Source organism: Heloderma suspectum, chromosome 1, assembly GCF_057233095.1.
Source record: "Heloderma suspectum isolate Gila_16-S chromosome 1, 16-S_ref, whole genome shotgun sequence".
Taxonomy (NCBI): domain Eukaryota; kingdom Metazoa; phylum Chordata; class Lepidosauria; order Squamata; family Helodermatidae; genus Heloderma; species Heloderma suspectum.
This window is the reverse complement of record NC_139458.1, coordinates 135,372,906-135,389,646: the sequence shown is the minus strand read 5'-3', so window position 1 is coordinate 135,389,646 and position 16,741 is coordinate 135,372,906. Positions and strand designations below refer to the sequence as shown.

General features: G+C 46.9%; 1 protein-coding gene across 1 annotated transcript in view; it reads right to left on the bottom strand.

Moving 5' to 3' along the window:
- SYT7 (synaptotagmin 7) overlaps positions 1 to 16,741 on the bottom strand; it is a 283,673-nt gene that overhangs the window by 71,927 nt on the left and 195,005 nt on the right. The window contains exons 4-6 of the mRNA XM_084858651.1: positions 14,309 to 14,388; positions 8,334 to 8,465; positions 6,951 to 7,166 (exon numbers count right to left, since the gene is read on the bottom strand). Of these exons, the coding sequence (XP_084714777.1) occupies positions 6,951 to 7,166; positions 8,334 to 8,465; positions 14,309 to 14,388 (428 nt within the window). The remainder of the gene's footprint in view (positions 1 to 6,950; positions 7,167 to 8,333; positions 8,466 to 14,308; positions 14,389 to 16,741) is intronic.

Sequence of the window (16,741 nt, the reverse complement as noted above, 5' to 3'; positions counted from 1 at the left end):
GTCACTGCCTCAGAGGTGTAAACCACAGTGTGTGTGTGAGCGTGTTGTGTTGTGTGAGCAATTAAACATGAAAAAGAGGGCGTGGGAGAGGAGTGCTGAGCCCTTCTTCCATCTACTGTTTGCCCCTCACCACAAAACCAATCTACCCAGGTCATTTTCCTCCTATCTAGGCTTAACTCTGGTCTCAAACCTCAGCTAGGAAAAAAGATATCACGGGAAGAGTTGCATGGCATCGTGTGTGTGTGTGTGTGTGATAGGCAAGAGAAAGGGTTCAATGTGCTGCGCCCACACCAGCTGTGTCTCCACTTGAAATGAACTTGGCTTATTTCTTGGCTGTTTGGCATGACCTGTGTTTGAAGATGCAAGTCTGTTGCCATCAACACATCTTGTTCTGCCCTCCAAAGCCGCACAGAAGCACATCATAATAAGGGAAAGGCCTGGACTTAAGCTCTCCTCCATCCTTCTGAGGAAAATGGAACAGGCCTCTTGTTTGAGGCAAGCTGTTTTCTGGCACGGTTTTGCCTGACTGGGTGACATCCTCAGTTTTGGGTATCAGTGGATCTCCACAGATTCAGAAAAGCAGCAATTCTTTCCTACTACACCCCTTGTAGAGTTTGATTTTGGGGGCCATTCCATATATTACACAAAAATAAACTTGGGTTTGTCACCAAGTGTATACCCAACAGGGAACTGCAGCCGAGCACAGCTTCTTGATGAGTGCACCTGGATGATATGCATGTTTGCAAACATCTTAGGTGTATACCTAAAAAAAATGTTATGCTTGAAGTGGCCATAGGGAGATAACCACATGTGATGTGCAAACATATGCATGAGCCCCATAGCTGTTTGTTTTGTTTAGAAACACCACTTTGGAAGGGGAAATTGAGAGTGTAGGGGGTTGGTGGGGAGAGGATGTATGCCTTTGAAAGCCCATGGAAGGGGGAAAGTCTCTTGGCATGGCAAACTGGAATGAAAAAAAACCAGGCAGGGGAAAGGTTAAACACCCCTCAACCTGCCCTTTATCTGCTGTCAACTGCCTCTCTGAAGTGGATTTTCTAAAAATACAAAAAACAAAGCCCAGCACTGAGCTCCTAATACACACATTTGCACATAAGGTGTAGTTAGTCCCTTAGCTGAAAGAACAGGAGGGATGCGGGGCAGGGGGTAGGGGAGACGGGAAGATTTAAGGTGGCCACACACCTGTACAGGTGAGAGTGACCCTTGTAGGTATGATCTGTAGCCTGTGGACAGTGAAGTACAGGACAGAACATATGGCTGGAAAGACAATTACGAGAAGTGCAGGTAGCTGTCAAAAGACATGACAGAGCCCCACAGCTAACCACACAGAGCAGGTGGTTGAGCTCACATCCAGAAACAGAATGCAGAAAACGGCCTAACAATTCAGCCAAAGACATGAGAAGGACAGACATGGCTATCACATTGTTGGACGAAAACAGAGGAGGAAGCATGCAGGGAGTTGTCCAAAGGGCCCCATGGCCAGGGCTGTTCATTTTCTGCTAGCCTGCACTTACAAGATTCTATGGGCATCTGATATGTGGTGCAGGATTTAGATTCCTGAAAATAACTGAGGAACATGGGAAGATGCGTGATACTGGGTCTGCCTGGTTCAGAATTGTCTCCACCAAGTGGTTGCAGCTCTGCAAGGTTTTAGAAACAGGTCTTTCCCCCCACCCCACCTCCAGATGCCTGGGACTGAATCTGGGACTTTCTGCATGAAATGCCTGTGCTCTATCAGTAAGCTACAGCCCTTTCCCTTTTTTATTTAGAAATGGATTACAAGACCTTATGTTTGTGGGAGTATAATCAAAAGCTTACTGGCATTTCGGGGGCAGAGCTTCTGTGCCCTGCATGGCTAGCTCTCCCTCCCTTATGACCTCCCACCATCTTCCGATACCCATCAAACACTACTGCCTCTCAATTACCTGACACACCAGCTGTTCTTGCACCAGATTCTAAATTTTGCAGAAATCCAAGTGTCAAGTTCAAATATAGAGTGCAAATTTCCATACATTGTACTAATTTGCATTATTTGCTTGGACCCCAGAACTTGCATTTCTGCGGTTCAGAATTTGTTTTCCTTTCTTTTTTATTTTTAAGCTGTTGAAATACCATTTATGAACAGCCCTGCCTGCAGTTAAAACCAAAGCTGGACATAAGAGATGGGAAATGCGTGTGCAGGAAGGGACATAGGAACATGACAAAGCATATGCAGCAGAATAAGATAGGATGGCAGATACATTCGGGTGTACCCCTGAAGGATAGGGCTGGCCACATAGTTGAGCATCATACAGAGATGGCCAATCACTGAGGCAGACAGATGAACATGTGACAGGAAAGAGGTGCACAATCAGCTGATCACCCACCAGTCTTCTCTGCTTTTCCCCAAAGGTTGAGCATCGGACAGCACTCTCTAGAGCAGCCAGATGGGGATGGTAGCCGCAAAATATCCACAGGCCACTTTGGGTACAAAGTAAAGCCAATCCAGTTCTTAAGCTTAGCCAAGGAAGCTCAGAAACCAGGACCTCATAGCGGAAGGGTTCTAGCATTCCTTACTTGCTGCTGGCTTGGCCTGAAAGCCACCTCTTTACCAAAAGCAGCAAAATGGTGGTGCCAGGGACACAATGGCAAAGTAACTGTATCTTTTTGTATTGTGAAGAGAAAAGGAGGAGAGAGGAGAGAGAGAGAGAGAGAGAGAGAGAGAGAGAAATAAAGGCAGAGAAAGAGAGAGGGGGAATTGTGAAAATCTGTATAAGCAAACTCCCCTTTTTTCTACCTTGCAAAATTATTCAGGTTGCTCTGCATTTGTCTACTACCAATGAGCCTGCTTGGATCATGTACGGAGCCCCTAATCCCAACCCACCTGCTGTCAGGCATGTGGCAGAAATGGACTTTTCCCAGTCACTGCTTTCTCCACATGCAGTGACCTCATTTCGGTTTTCTATCAAACCCTAAATTAGTCCAATTTTCAACCTCTCAGTCACAGGAAACTAAAATTGGCTCCTCTAGGCCTGGAGCCAACAGAATTTATAAATTCCTATCAAGGGTAATTGCTGTGCGGGAAGAAGTCCCAATGCTGTAGGGACAGCACCAGCAAAACCTGGCACTCTGGTATATCTGCGGGTACCTTATCCCACTTCCAGCTTCTACCGCAAGGCCATTGTGCAAGCAGACAGAAGGGCTATCTCGGCCAGACAGACAAAGCAAAGTAGCGCTCCATCACACAAACACACATGCCAGATACAGGGACAATCCAGTCACAAGAATCTTCATTATGAGGGATGTACAACAGATCAGTTCACCCCACCCAAAACAGGATTTTAATCAAGAAATGCTTCAAAGCCTAGGACTAATTTATATGTCAGAGAAACATGAATATACTGTTGTATGTTTTCATTAACAACCTGAAGAAATGCTCCCAGCCCCAACTATTATTTGCAAGCTCTTCACAACAGTAACAAACAGATAACATATGGAATGTGTTTCTTCTTTTTGAAATATGTGGGACAGAGTCCTGCAAGATATTGTTGATTGCCCAGTTTCAGAAAGGAGCCGGCTAAGACAGTAAATTTTAGTTGTATGTGTACTCTGGATGGGTAAGGCTGTGGAATAGCAATAGGCCTCAGAATGAATAACTCTTGGGGTAGGGTAGGATTTAGGATAAATCTTTAATCAGTTCCTCTTATGTGGGAAGATGAAATATTGTTCAGTATGCGTTGCTTTAAGAGGGTGGATTTAGAAATGTTCTTCCAACTGGAACACCCATTCTATGCAAACACTTTTATAAAACACTTCCTTCTGGTAATGGCATACAGTCCTGACAATGCTAGCCCCTTTCAGATGTTATGGACTTCTGTTTATGCACATGAGGGGTGGAGAGCAGCATCATGTACAGGCTCCTCCCTGACCTATGCACATGCATTAGAAGGTGTGAAGAGAGCCTCTGTGGTTATTTGTGGGGGCTCTCATCACACCTCTTATTGAACATGCATAGGTCAGAGGAGGATGCTTCTCCCCGCACAAAAAAGAGCATGGCCTCGGCCACCTTCCTGAAGGTTTGGGTCTGGTCAGTTCCTGAATGGGAGAGCACTTGGGAACCCATGTACATGGCCTTATTAATTAATTAAATTTATATCCCACCTTTCTTCCATCATGGAACTCAAGGTGGCTACATGTGGTTCCCAAGTGGTCTCCCCTCCAAACACTGACCAGACCCAAACCTGCTTAGCTTCAGCAAGGTGGCTGACTCATGTGCCTTCAGACTAGGGCCTAGGCCTTGAAGATCATGATGGAAGAAAGGCGGGATATACATGTGCTAAATCTTCTCTACTAATAAATAAGGATGTGCATCTATCTGATAGCACCATAGTGCTAAAATCATAAAACCTAGACACCTGAAACTTGGCATGCATGCTAAGGGATCCCTAGGAATCTCCATTTCCTTGCAATGGAACAGCGACTTGCCTCTCGTGGGATCTGCTGTGGTACAAACTGCAAGAGAAGCTTCTGCACCATGTGTAATTTTCTCCCAATATACTAGTTCCAGATTTTGCAGGGCCCTTGGGTAAACTGCTATCAGTGCCCCCCCCCATCACTGACTGAACCTCTCCTCCTGACCACTGTCACTCCTCCTCCTCCTCCCCATTTACTTGTCTTTTCCCCCTGGGCCAAATCCACACTAACATGCAGAGGGAGAGGGCAAGGTGTGAGTGGAGTCTGCTGCTCTTTTTTCTCGCTCTGGTCAGAGAGGGCAGGTGAACAGGCAGAGCCAGAGAGGAGGAGGAGCAGCAGCAGCAGCAGCAACAGAGCCAGAGCGCTCTGGGGATTGGCCACCCTCCTAGGGTGGGGCTGTTGAACCTCTTTCAGCCCGCAAGAAGAATTCAATCTAAGAGAAACTCCTGGGGCTGCATTCCAGTGGTGGGTGGGGCTGAAGACAAAAGGGCTGGGGCCAAGGGAAGGGGAGGGGCCAAGGGAAAGGGGTGGAGCCCAAATACCAGCATATTTTAGCTTAAAATTCTTACTGCCAATAACTAAGCCTTAGGAGAGGCATCTCAATCTTCTAGAATGAGAACAAATCCATGGAAGCCACTAAATGATTGATGGTTGGGGGAGAGGTGGTGAAGCCAGGGGCATGGACATTTGGGGAACCCTGGTGGGCAAGATTAGAACCCCAGAGGGGCTGGATTTGGCTCGTGGGCTTGAGTTCCAACACCCCTGTCCTAGGGTGTGGACCACTGCAAGTGCCTGATGACTAACAAGCTAATCAGAATTCACAGATCAATGTGTACTGCATACAAGATTCCTTATCAAATGTAGCTTATCCAATGGTGCTTAGAAATGCTGGGTAATATTTTAATGCAACTGATCAGCAGAACTTAGCCTGCTTTCTCCAGCTGTGAGTGTGCTCCTCATGAGAGGTTAAGGGTGAAGAAAAGCCTCAAACAAATCCTCCAAATCATGTGCGTCTGCGTGCGTGCGTCCCCAAACCACAAGTACCTCTGTTTGTTTTTATTTTAATGACAAGAGGCAGGGTTGTCATCAATATGGATTTAACTGAGATCCACATTACAGGTCATCAGCCTTTTGGTCTGTGGCTAAGAACAGAACACAACAAGAGATTTCAATAGGATGGCTCCTTCGGTGTCAAGAATGGGGCAGCTGGCAGAACGAATGGACTACGAGCCGTCCTCAGCAGTTTTGAAAAGCTGCACTGGAATGTTCATTCAGCAGAGTCAAAAGGGAGAGCTGGATTCAATGAGATTTGTAAGCCTACTGGAAGATAAGCCCACTAATAAAGATAGTTACACGATCTTTCTGCTCAGGGTACTGAAAGCTTCTGTGACTGCAAAATAGGGCTGGCATGAATGACACATCTGGAGAGTTTGCTCTGGAATTGCCTTGTAGCTTGCAGTATGATTACTCGGAAACGTCCACAAGTGGAGCCACTGCTGAGCTGATGACATGGTCAACTGGACAGACTTTTAGTCTGACCCAATTAAGGAGGCAAGCTCTGGTGAGCATATGAGCAATACACTCAACAGCTACTAGAAGAGTCAGACCTCTCTTTTCCTGAGCCCTTAAGCACTGATCTCTGCCTCTTTCCCCCCCTCCTGGTTTCTTTTTGCCCTTTATCCCTTTCCCTTGTCTTTTGACTGTAAGCCTGAAGTCAGGATCTGTTAGTACAAGTTAGCCAAGCAAGGATCAAATAGTGATAATACTTGCTATGAGTGAAATCCTATTTCAGGTAGGGAAATCCTGTTTATGTTATTTATCTGCATACAGTGCTGGCTCCAGGTTTTTTAGTGCCCTTGGGCAAGACACCCTCAATGGGCCCCTCCCTCCTCGAGTCTGCCTTCTCACAGCCACTGTCTCCAGCTGCTATTGCTCTTCACCCCCTTTCTCATCATTGTTACCACTTGCTTGCTTGACAGGCAGAGTTCCAGTGGCAAGTAGGCAGTGGCATCTACTGCTCTTTGTTATCATCACCACTCTTGTCTGGGCCACAGCAAGAGGCAGGTGAACAAATGGGTTGCAATGGTGAAGAGGAAGAGGAACTTCAGGGGGCAATTGTCAGTGGGCCCCTGCTGGGGTGTGGGCCCTCAGGAGGTGCCTAGGCATGCCTATCTTTGACGGTGGCCCTGTTTGCGTACACTCAGGACTATTTCTGGATAAACTCACTGTGTGCGTTTGTGTGCGTGCGTGCGTGCGTAATGAAGCTCTCTGCCTCTGCACCTGAACATTTCTCATTGAACCCCACCACACAGCCGGCCATCAGAGTATCACAACAACAACCGATGCTCTCCTGTGCTCTGCCAGACTCCAATACAGGCATCAAAACAGTCTGGGTTTCCCTCCACCGCCCCTCATGCTCCTAGCTGCAATGCCTTCTGGGCCAGGAGGCGAGTGTAGGCCTGTGATGGACTCTCACTCACTTGGATAGGCTGAGCTTCCCTGCTGCTAGGTGGCTCTGCACCGTTTGCCATCGACCTCTCCCCGCCTTCCCAATGCTGGGCTCGCTGTGGGCAGACACGCTGCTCTTCATGCCGTCCTCTCGGAGCTGCTGCCTCTCCCCGTGGCGTCCTTCTCGCTCCCCTGCCAACCCCGATGTGGCTGAGGCAGCCAACTTTGCACCTGACAGCAATGAGCCACTGGGGCATGTCAGGAAAGGAAGGTGGCAGGAGGCAGCAAGGAGGAGGTCAGGCAGAGGGGAGGTAAAGAGAGAGAGAGAGAGGGAGAGAGAGAGAGAGAGAGGGAGCGAGAGAGAGACAGACAGACAAGGGACAGACAGACAGACAGAGAGAAAGAGAGACATCAGCACTGCAAAGGAAAGGGCCAAGGAGATCCTTTGTCCCAGGCAAAGGCAGCAGGTGGCCCTGGCTTGGTGTGAGGTTATGATGGCAGCCAAAGTAACTTTATTCCATAGACAACGAAGGGTTGAACAATGGATAGGACCGTTAGGAGAGGCACTGTGCAGGCCAAGGGAGAAAAAAGCCATGTTAGTGAGAGAGCTTACCACCACTACTATCACCATCACCACACAGTGCAGATGCAGAGAACACGCTGAGAGGGTGACCAAAACGGGCAACCCCGTCCTGTGCTGCAGAGAAGGGTGGGGGCGAGGGGTAGGAGAGCCAAAGGAGTCAGGGTGCGTAGGGAGGGAAAGGTGCCTGCCTCTCTTCGTGAGTTGCTTAAGGCAGTGGTTCTCAACCCATTGGGAGCACCGTGTGAGCCTGGCAGGCCGAAAGCCTGAGCCAAGGCCTCTCTGAGACAACAGGTTTGCAGGGGCTTCTGATCAGGCTCCAAGGCCTTGGGTGTGCTGGCCAGTGCCTATGCCACTGCTGCTTCCTTTTCGGTTGCCTGAAGTCACCCGAACTCATTAGGCCCAAACCCAGGAATGGAAGCCAGCCACATGGTTGTGAGACCTACCCCAGGAGTTAGTAGTCAGTGGCTTGATCCTGAAGTCAGTGAAACCACCAGTAGAACACTCTCCATTTCACTGGGACCCAAGATTTGAGCCATAGGGAGTAGAGGGAGCCCAGGGCACCCAGACCCACAAGTCTGACAACCAAGTACCAGCGCACATGCCAGTAGTTGGGAACCACTGAATTAAAGGGTGGGAAGGAGGAGGAAGGGAAGGCAGGAGGGGTTGCTCGTCTCCATGGCCATACGTCCATGGGGAGGGGGTGGAGTATGTAGGGAGGGGGTAGATTTGGGAAGAAGAGGAAGGTGAACAGGAAAGCAGGAAAGGGATAGGTGGGAAGGAGGGTGTGCATATACTCACTATATATGATCAAATCAGTGAACGAGAGACTCACTTGAGGGAAAGTCGTGGATCACCATATGGGGCGTAAGGTGATATGTTTAGTATAAACTCCTTGGGTGGGTAGGAGCTCCATTTCTGCTGCACTGTGTTGTCATTGTTATTCCAAAAGTCTCTGTCTAGATCACTAGATCAGCCGGTGACGAGGGGAGAAAAAAAAAGGGAAATACAAGAGAGAGAATCTAAATTCCTGCAAGGGGAGGAAGGAGAAAAAAATAACCCAAACGAGAGACAGCGAGGTTAGAGCGGTGACTTCTCCTCCTGTGGAAGGTAAGCTCTGTGCCTCACACCCATGTATATATATATATATATACACACACACACACGCACACGCACATTTACATACACACACACACGCATACGCACACACATGAAGAGATAGGTTGGAACAAGAGGAAGAGCTGGAGAAAGACAGGAACAGGCATCTCCAGAAGCTGGTGGGGGGAAAGAGACTGAGAGAGAGAGAGAGAGAAGAGAGAGATTGATGGAGTGTGTAGGTTGAAGAATTTTCCACCAGGTGGTCCTATACCTTGCCTTCTCAGGCCTCCATGTTGTCTCTTGGGAAGGATAGTTGCTGTTTTGCAAGGGCTTGTTTTTAACCTTTGGTCTCTCCCTCCATCTTTGTCTCAACCATCTGATATGGAGCCCTCTTGGCAATGGCCCCTAGCACAAGGGCAGCACTGTTTTTGAAATAATGGGGATCTCTTGTCCCAGCCTGGGGGAATGGAATCGCTTCCCATCCCCTGTGCTTAATGTGTGCATTGACTAGAGATAATGGGAAAACCAGCAAACCAGGAAGAAGCCAACCAGCAAAGAACCTTGGGGAGTCCAGTGTGGGAGGCAGACTTACCAGGACTGTTCTGATAAGATACTAGAGTAGATTGCTACTCAGTTTCTCTCTACCAAGTGCACAGCCGTGGGTGGGGATGGTGAAAAACAGATGGGAACCGTGGGACTAGTATCCGTGGAAGAGTCCGAGCCCATGTCCACTTGTTATACTGAATTTAAATTTAAGAGAATCACCCTGGGAGCAAGAGCTTGGACTCTAAACCTTCTTCCATGGTCTGCCAGGATGACTATCCAGGAACATGGGAAATAATAATACAGACAACTCTGGATGCTTGTCCTCAAGAAGAGGCCTCCAGCAAGCCTGAGGGATGCAGCTTGTCCTCACAGGGATCTTCTGCTTAGTTGTGCAGAAGGAGCTGGGGAGGGTGATCTGCCTCAGGTTGGAGGCTATGCACTGACAATGTTTCCTAAGTAGGTCATACCACCACCCTGTGATCTGAAAGAGCCTGACCAAACCATCTCCTCCTGATTTTAGAGAGCCTCCAATGGCTACCCAGCACTTGACTCACAGCACATGAGATCTGACAACAATGGCCTTTGAAGTCAAGTGGTTCTCTGACAAATTTATTAGAGACATCAAAAGCTCCTCCTAGGCTACATGCCTGCACTCAGCCTCTTTACCGCTCATTAACTGCCCTTGCTCTTCTCTGGCTTTTGGGGATGAAAAGCCTTCCCACTGGCCTCTTGAGACACATACAGAGAGGAGATGAAAAGCCTGGGATAAAGGGCAGCCGTGTTTCGCCAAAGGACTCCAGGCTCGTTCACAGAGGACAGAAGCACAAAGGAAAGTGTTATGAAGAAGTGGGGAAACGGAGAAGCCAGCCAGGCCTGCCATTGTGCTTCTTTGCCCGTCTCCTTCCCCACTTGGGATCAGAGGCATCACTGAAGCCTCTTGCAATGCTGGCATGGAGCTATGGAGGGGAACAGTTTTGCAGCTGTAGAGTGTGAGGAGGGGGTTCCGGGCATTTCATATTCCTGTCCGCAGCTGTTCCTATGTCTACCAGTGGCTTCTCTGTAGGGAGAAAGGTCTTAGTGCTGTTGCTTAGTGGTGGTCCTGACCCACCTTCAGGCATAACCATCCATGGCCTCCAGTGAGAGCAGAATGTACAAAGCCTGTCAGGTCTGAAGCACACCGGGGGAGACAACAGTCAGCATCACACACTTATGATCAAAGAACATGGCCTTGGAGCTCTGCATCTAGCACAACTGGCTCAGCTCCAGGTTTAGCTAGTGGAAGGCAGGGCTACCCAGAGACCTAAGCTACGGATGGGACTATGCATCCAAGGACTCAAGGTACATCTGTACACAAGCACACACATTTTCACAGATACATACAGAGATACACATACAAGCACCTATTTACATATTATGCACGCGTGCCCACACACACATGCACAATCACACACAAATGCATGCACAAACACAAATGCACACAAATGTGCAGAAATGTCACCAATCCACCTGTTTTGAGTATCACCACCAAAGTGGGCTTCTTTGCACTCAACAGGAGGTGACACCGGGCAGAAAATGTGAGATATCTGTTCTTTTGAGGGAACACTCTTTCTACCAGATCACCACAGCTCCACAGTAATCAAGGTCCCTTTGTCCAGCTTCACCACTGAACTCCATGGAACCCATGTCTAAGCTCCATAATGTCCCTTACTCTAGCAAAATTGACTCAGCAACCACATAAGCAGATGGCAGAGAGGAACTGAGGGTAAGCTTGTATGATCGTACTAGATGGCAAAACACCACCATGTTATGAAACTAATAGTTAAACGTGCTCTCAAGAAATGTGGGGTTTTAGTCATTCCTGAAGATGAGATTAAACATCAGTTTCACCATATGGGAGTGCATTTATGAGAAACTGTAATCATGGGCGCATCCTGGAGAAATGCCACCTAATTGGAATGCATTCCTCTGTGGAGTGATCATACAAACCCAACTCGCCCTAAAATATTGTTGCACTATGAATGAAAAGGACCAGATGGATGAAGACGCATCGTCAACGGAGGTACAGCTGCATTGTTGTGTCAAGGGAATAACCTACCTAACTTCAAGGCTGGTGCTGCCACACTGCTTGGCACAACAGCTTTTTGTGCTACTGCAAGACCTAATTACCACCATACATCTCCCCTGCCCCTCACCTTGCTCCTGTAAACAAGGTCTAAGGGAAGGCTCAGTGGGCAAGTAAGACTGCAATCCTACATACACTTACTACTGAGTAAGTCCCATTGGGCACAGTGGGACTGATTTCCAAGTAAACGCACATAGGCTTGCACCGTCAGGCTCCAATCCTATGCCATTTACTTGGAAATCTGACCCACTAAAATCAGCGGGACTTAATTCCAAGTAAACATGCACAGGACTGGGCAATAAGTCTTTCCTATTATATGGGATATCTTTGTTTTCACATTATAGCCCTGACACCACCACCACCACCCCTCTCCAGGGAGAAAAAGGAAGGAAGTCTTGCAAGAGGTGCAGCTCAATTGGCTGAGCAGGATCATCTCCTGCCAACAAACCAGAAACATTTAAAACTGTTTGCAGGGAGCAACGAAGTAAAGCAAAATCTTGACATCATCCAAGGGTTAGGATGCAAGTGCAGATTGGGTATATATATCTATAAAACGTAAGATAACAGACTGAGTACATTCGCAAATTAAAAAGTAAGTGTTCTAGGTCTTTTTCCTGATGCTATGCAGTCCTCTAAACAAACTGGAGGTGGGTCCTTAGCAGTAGTTATGCCATTGCCTCCCCACAGCTTCTGTCCTAAAAGTTCCAAGGAAGTGTAATAAATAGGGAGAGACATTCATCTAAATGGCAGGGGTTCCTATAAAGCAGGGGTGGGGAACCTCTTTCTGCCCAAGGGCCAAATTCAATTTTGGAGATGCTCTTGGGGGCTACATTCTAGCCGAAGGAGGTGCTGAAGGCAAAAGGGACAGGGCCAAAATACTAAAACTACCAGCATATTTTAGCTTAAAGCTTTTACTGCCAGTAATTAAGCCTCAGGAGAGGCATTTCAACCTTTTAGAATGGGGAAAAACTGTCCAAAAGCCAGGACATTACCCAATGATCAGTAACTGGGGAACAGGGTGGAGCCAGAGGAAGGGGGCATGGCCCTTTGGGGAACCCCAGTTGTCGGACTGGGACCCCAGGTGGGCTGGATTTGGCCCGCAGGCCTAAGGCTCTATACCCCTCCTGCAGAGCAAGATAGGGAAGAGCCAGAGGATCCTATTCTATATGTAGGCTAATGGGGAGAAAGGGTCTCAGAGGTGTTTCTGGAGAAGGGCCTTATAAAGTTATAAGTCTTATAAAGTTATCTCAATGCTGATAAGGATAAAGTTGCAGGTGTAACCCTTGCAGATCATGCTACGGAAGAACAACAGACAATGGTGGGAATGTGGAAATGGGCTCAGCCCCCAGCTTTCTCCCAGAGAAGAGTTTCAGGTAACAGATTGAACCAGAGGGGATTAAATCACAGTCATATGGACAAACATGCCTTTTACCATTTGTCCCACTGCAGGCTATTCTGTGTCACTTCACTATTGCACAACTCATTACCAAGTCATCTTATGAACATACACAGCTGCAAAGGTACCTGGAATAGGTCCACAGACCACACTGACTTGGAGTTGCTTCAGAGCATATATTTATTATCATTTTTAAAAAACATAAATAGCTCAAAAGCAGATTATGCGGCCAGCCATAAATTTTGCCTGGAGCAGAACTAACCACTGCAATCTGAAAATGTGGGAACTTTGTCTCGACGCTCTGGAATCTGAGTACATAGAATAGGCCCGGGGGAGTTAATTGTTGTCTGTGTCCCTCATCTCCTCTCTAGACGGGACCAAGAGACTTTTACTACCTTTGGCACCATGGCCAGCCTTAGACCAAGTCTTAGAAGAAGACAGTATCAGTAGTTTGCTCTTCCGTGCAGGGGGTTTATCACTTGTGCAGAGACAGAAGAAATGTTCTGAATGATATATATCAATTACGGATGGCTCTGTATGTAAGCCAACACTGCAGTTTGGGACTGATTTCTTTGGCAGCCTGCATCTGTTGATGTCACATGTATATGGAAAGAGAGAGAGAGTTTGAAATTCCAGGATTGTGCCTGGGGAAAATAGGTGGCCACTTACACATCATCAAAAGGAGAAGAAGAGATGCATCACGAAAAAAGAGGACAAAAAAGGACACAGATTTGCATAAAATGTGCATATGCTAATTGAGAGGTATAGATGTACATTTAGAAATAATTAATGTTGTTTAAAAAGAAATACAATACATCTCACCATAGTGGGAAAGCCTGTGATCAGGTGACCTGTGTGCTGTACAGGTGCTCACTGATAATGGGCAACTTCAAGGCCCCTGCTCTCCCTTCTGATGGTTCTTTATCTTTGAACTAGACTTGGACCAAAATGCCCTTCAAATAGAGGATGCCTTTAAATACTGGACTGTCCTCTGACAGCTCTCCAAACAGAGGACTTTCTTCTGTAAAGACATGGCCACCTTAGGCAGACATGTTAATGGAGCAGATAAAATACTATGTGTTGTGGGGCTGGGTGGGTGAAGGATGGTTGATATGTAACCGGATGGAAATGTTTTTCAGGGATAGCATTTGGAACCTTAAGCCTTCTTGGGATGTATAGATGGGTCTAAATGAGTCAGATATGGGATAACTTGGGGAGAAGGGAAACATAATGATGATAGTATTATTTAGGTAGGGCAAAGTGTCAGGGAAGGAAGCAGTACTAGTGTGCTGAATAATGGTAGAAGTATTTGCTGAGGGAACCTAGAGGTGGGAGCATTTTGGGGAAAGTGTCTGGGTAGAAAACATCATGGTGTGTGCAGAAGAGCAGAGTGTTTGTGCAAACACGGGAGTGATTACACAAAATGTAGCAGTATCAAGAGTTCATGTGCATACAGTAGTGTGGGTACAAGTGTGTTTAGATCTAGAGCAAGATGAGGGTGGATGAGGTGTTCTTAAGACCACTGAGGTGAGAGTGAATGTGGATGCCCAGCCTTTCAGGCATACATCCCCAAGGAGTATCTTCATGCAGTGTTTGAGATCCAAGCGCCTCCAACCTATTCACTTCAATAATCCCTCCTGGAACTTACTTAATGGCTTTCTTTTCGCTGCGGCCTCGGCTAGAATCTGGAGTTCCCACCGTCTCCAAGGAATTTTTATAACGTTTGCCCTGAAATTAAATGGAAAAGAAAAGATGAGTGAGGAGAAGCATTTAGCTGTGAAGTGGAAAGGTTTTGCCTCTGAAAGGGAAATAGCAAGAGGCCTGGAGAGGTCCTTTTCCCTCTTATAGTAGTGCTGGTTGTGTTTATTATCCAGAGGCACACGACGCCAACTTTGTCCAGTAGGCCATTTGCAAGTTGAACATTTGCATAAGCAGACTATAAAGGTAATTTTGGGGGGACCTCTAGAGAAGTGTTTGATAACCCCTCCCCCCACTCTGCTGCTGTCACCTCCCCCAATTCACACATGCTCATTACAGTAGAGCAATATCTTTGCTACACTTATGGCTGAAAACAGACTAGTCATAAAGATGGTTTCACTTGGTCCTATAATTCCACATGCATTTCCTCTTTGTAGATAAATCCTGCTAAGCAGCTAAGGAAGCATTTACCAAGTCAAAGCAAAAGTGGCAAAATGATAAAACCAGAATTTATGAGAAGAGGAGACACTCTTCCACCAGAAATACAAAGCAGAGCGAGCCGTATTCATGATCAACAGATTCCAAAACATAAGCGCACAGAAGGCTCCTATGTGGCAATCACTAGGGTTGTGCAGGGACCCCCCGATCCGACTCGGAAGCCGCTTTGTGGTCGCCATTGCCACTGTGCCTCCTGGAACTTCCTGGAGGTTGCCATTTAAAAAATGGTGACTCCCTGCATTAAGAGTCGCTGCGCGCATCCAGGCCTCAGCAGTTGGCGGTGGTGAGGACAGTAGTGGAGAAGGCGGTGAGGATGGCAACGGTGAGGAGGACAGTGGCAATGAGGATGGTGGTGGCGGAAGTGACAGCAAGGGTGGTGGCAGCGGTGGCAAGAGCAGCGGCGGTGAGGATAGCAGTGGAGACAGAGGTGGCGATGGAGAAGACAGCCATGGCGGCGGGTCAGGTAAGGACCTGGAGGCACCGGGGGGGGCTGGACCAGGGGGCCGAAGCTCTGAAGTGCATCGACCGCTTCAGAGAGCCCCCGACCAGCTCCAGGTCGCTTCATGCCTGCTCCGCTTTGCCTTGGAAGAGGCACAAAGTGACCCGAAGCAGCCCGCTTCAACTTGGCGTTTGGGCCTTAGGCACAGCCCTAGCAATCACCAAGTGACACTTTCAGTTATTACAAAATGCCTCACGCTGCCATAATGCCAGATTTTCTAGAGCCAGGGTTTATGAAGAATGGAGTTAACAACACAGAGAAACAAAGGTGTGAGCTTGTTCTGGGATCTTGTAGAGTCACCTACCCTCCTACCATTTGATTCTCAAATATTAGTATTTACTGAAGTTATATGTCATGAAATTGACCCTGGAAGCCAAGGACCTCATTTTTAACTACCCTTGGAATAGTTCTGTGATGTGTAAAAATGCACATCCTGAAGTGCATGCAAGACATTTTGAGATTTTTCAATTAAACTATTTAGCTCTTACCAGATTGTATAAAAGTAACACAAATTTTCCTTTTCTACTCCCCCTCTTTCTCCATATTGTTTTCTCTTTTCCTTTTCCCCCTTTGTTTAATTATGGTGAAGCAGAAATATACTGAATTAAGAAAAGGAATGGGGATAGTGACTGGGTTGAAATAACATGATAACCACATTCAAGGGTTGAGTGTGGGTTGTTATTGAACCATGGTTTATTGTTGAAATGGGAATTATCTTGTTGTCTGAACCCAGCTGTGCTAACAAACCATGCTTTGTTAATCACGAACAACCTATGAAGAGAACCCAAGGTTTGTTGTTGGGTTGTGAACTGTGGGTTGTTCGTGGTTAACAAACCATGGTTTGTTAGCATGGCTGGGTTCAGACAACACAGTAACCCACATTTCAACAACCAGCCACAGTTCAATGACAACCTACATTCAACCATTGCGTGTGGGTTATTGTGTTGTCTGAACCCAGCCAATGTGAGCCAGGAGGCTGGGTTGGGTAATTATCTCCAGATCTTCATGCTGATTTCCTTTTTCTCTTTTAGTGTCCCTGTGTTGGTTCATTCTAAAAATAATGTCATTTGAAAAGTTAAATAAGAGATATGCACAAAGAATTATACATATATGATAGTTGTTGTTCTTATACTTTAAATATCAATGATCTACTGTGTTATTTTATTTGATTATATATTTTAGTATTTTGTGCAATAAAAGTGGACCGAATGACAAGAACCTTCCATAAATATTCACCAACCTAGATTTTTGATATCGTCAGCTAGAGAAGAGTAATCTGTGTTGGACACCACATTGGATTATTCTAACTCCATTGGACTTCGCCATGAACAAAATGAAAATTTCTGCATTGCACATTGAAACATCAGGGCCATAATGGCAACAGAT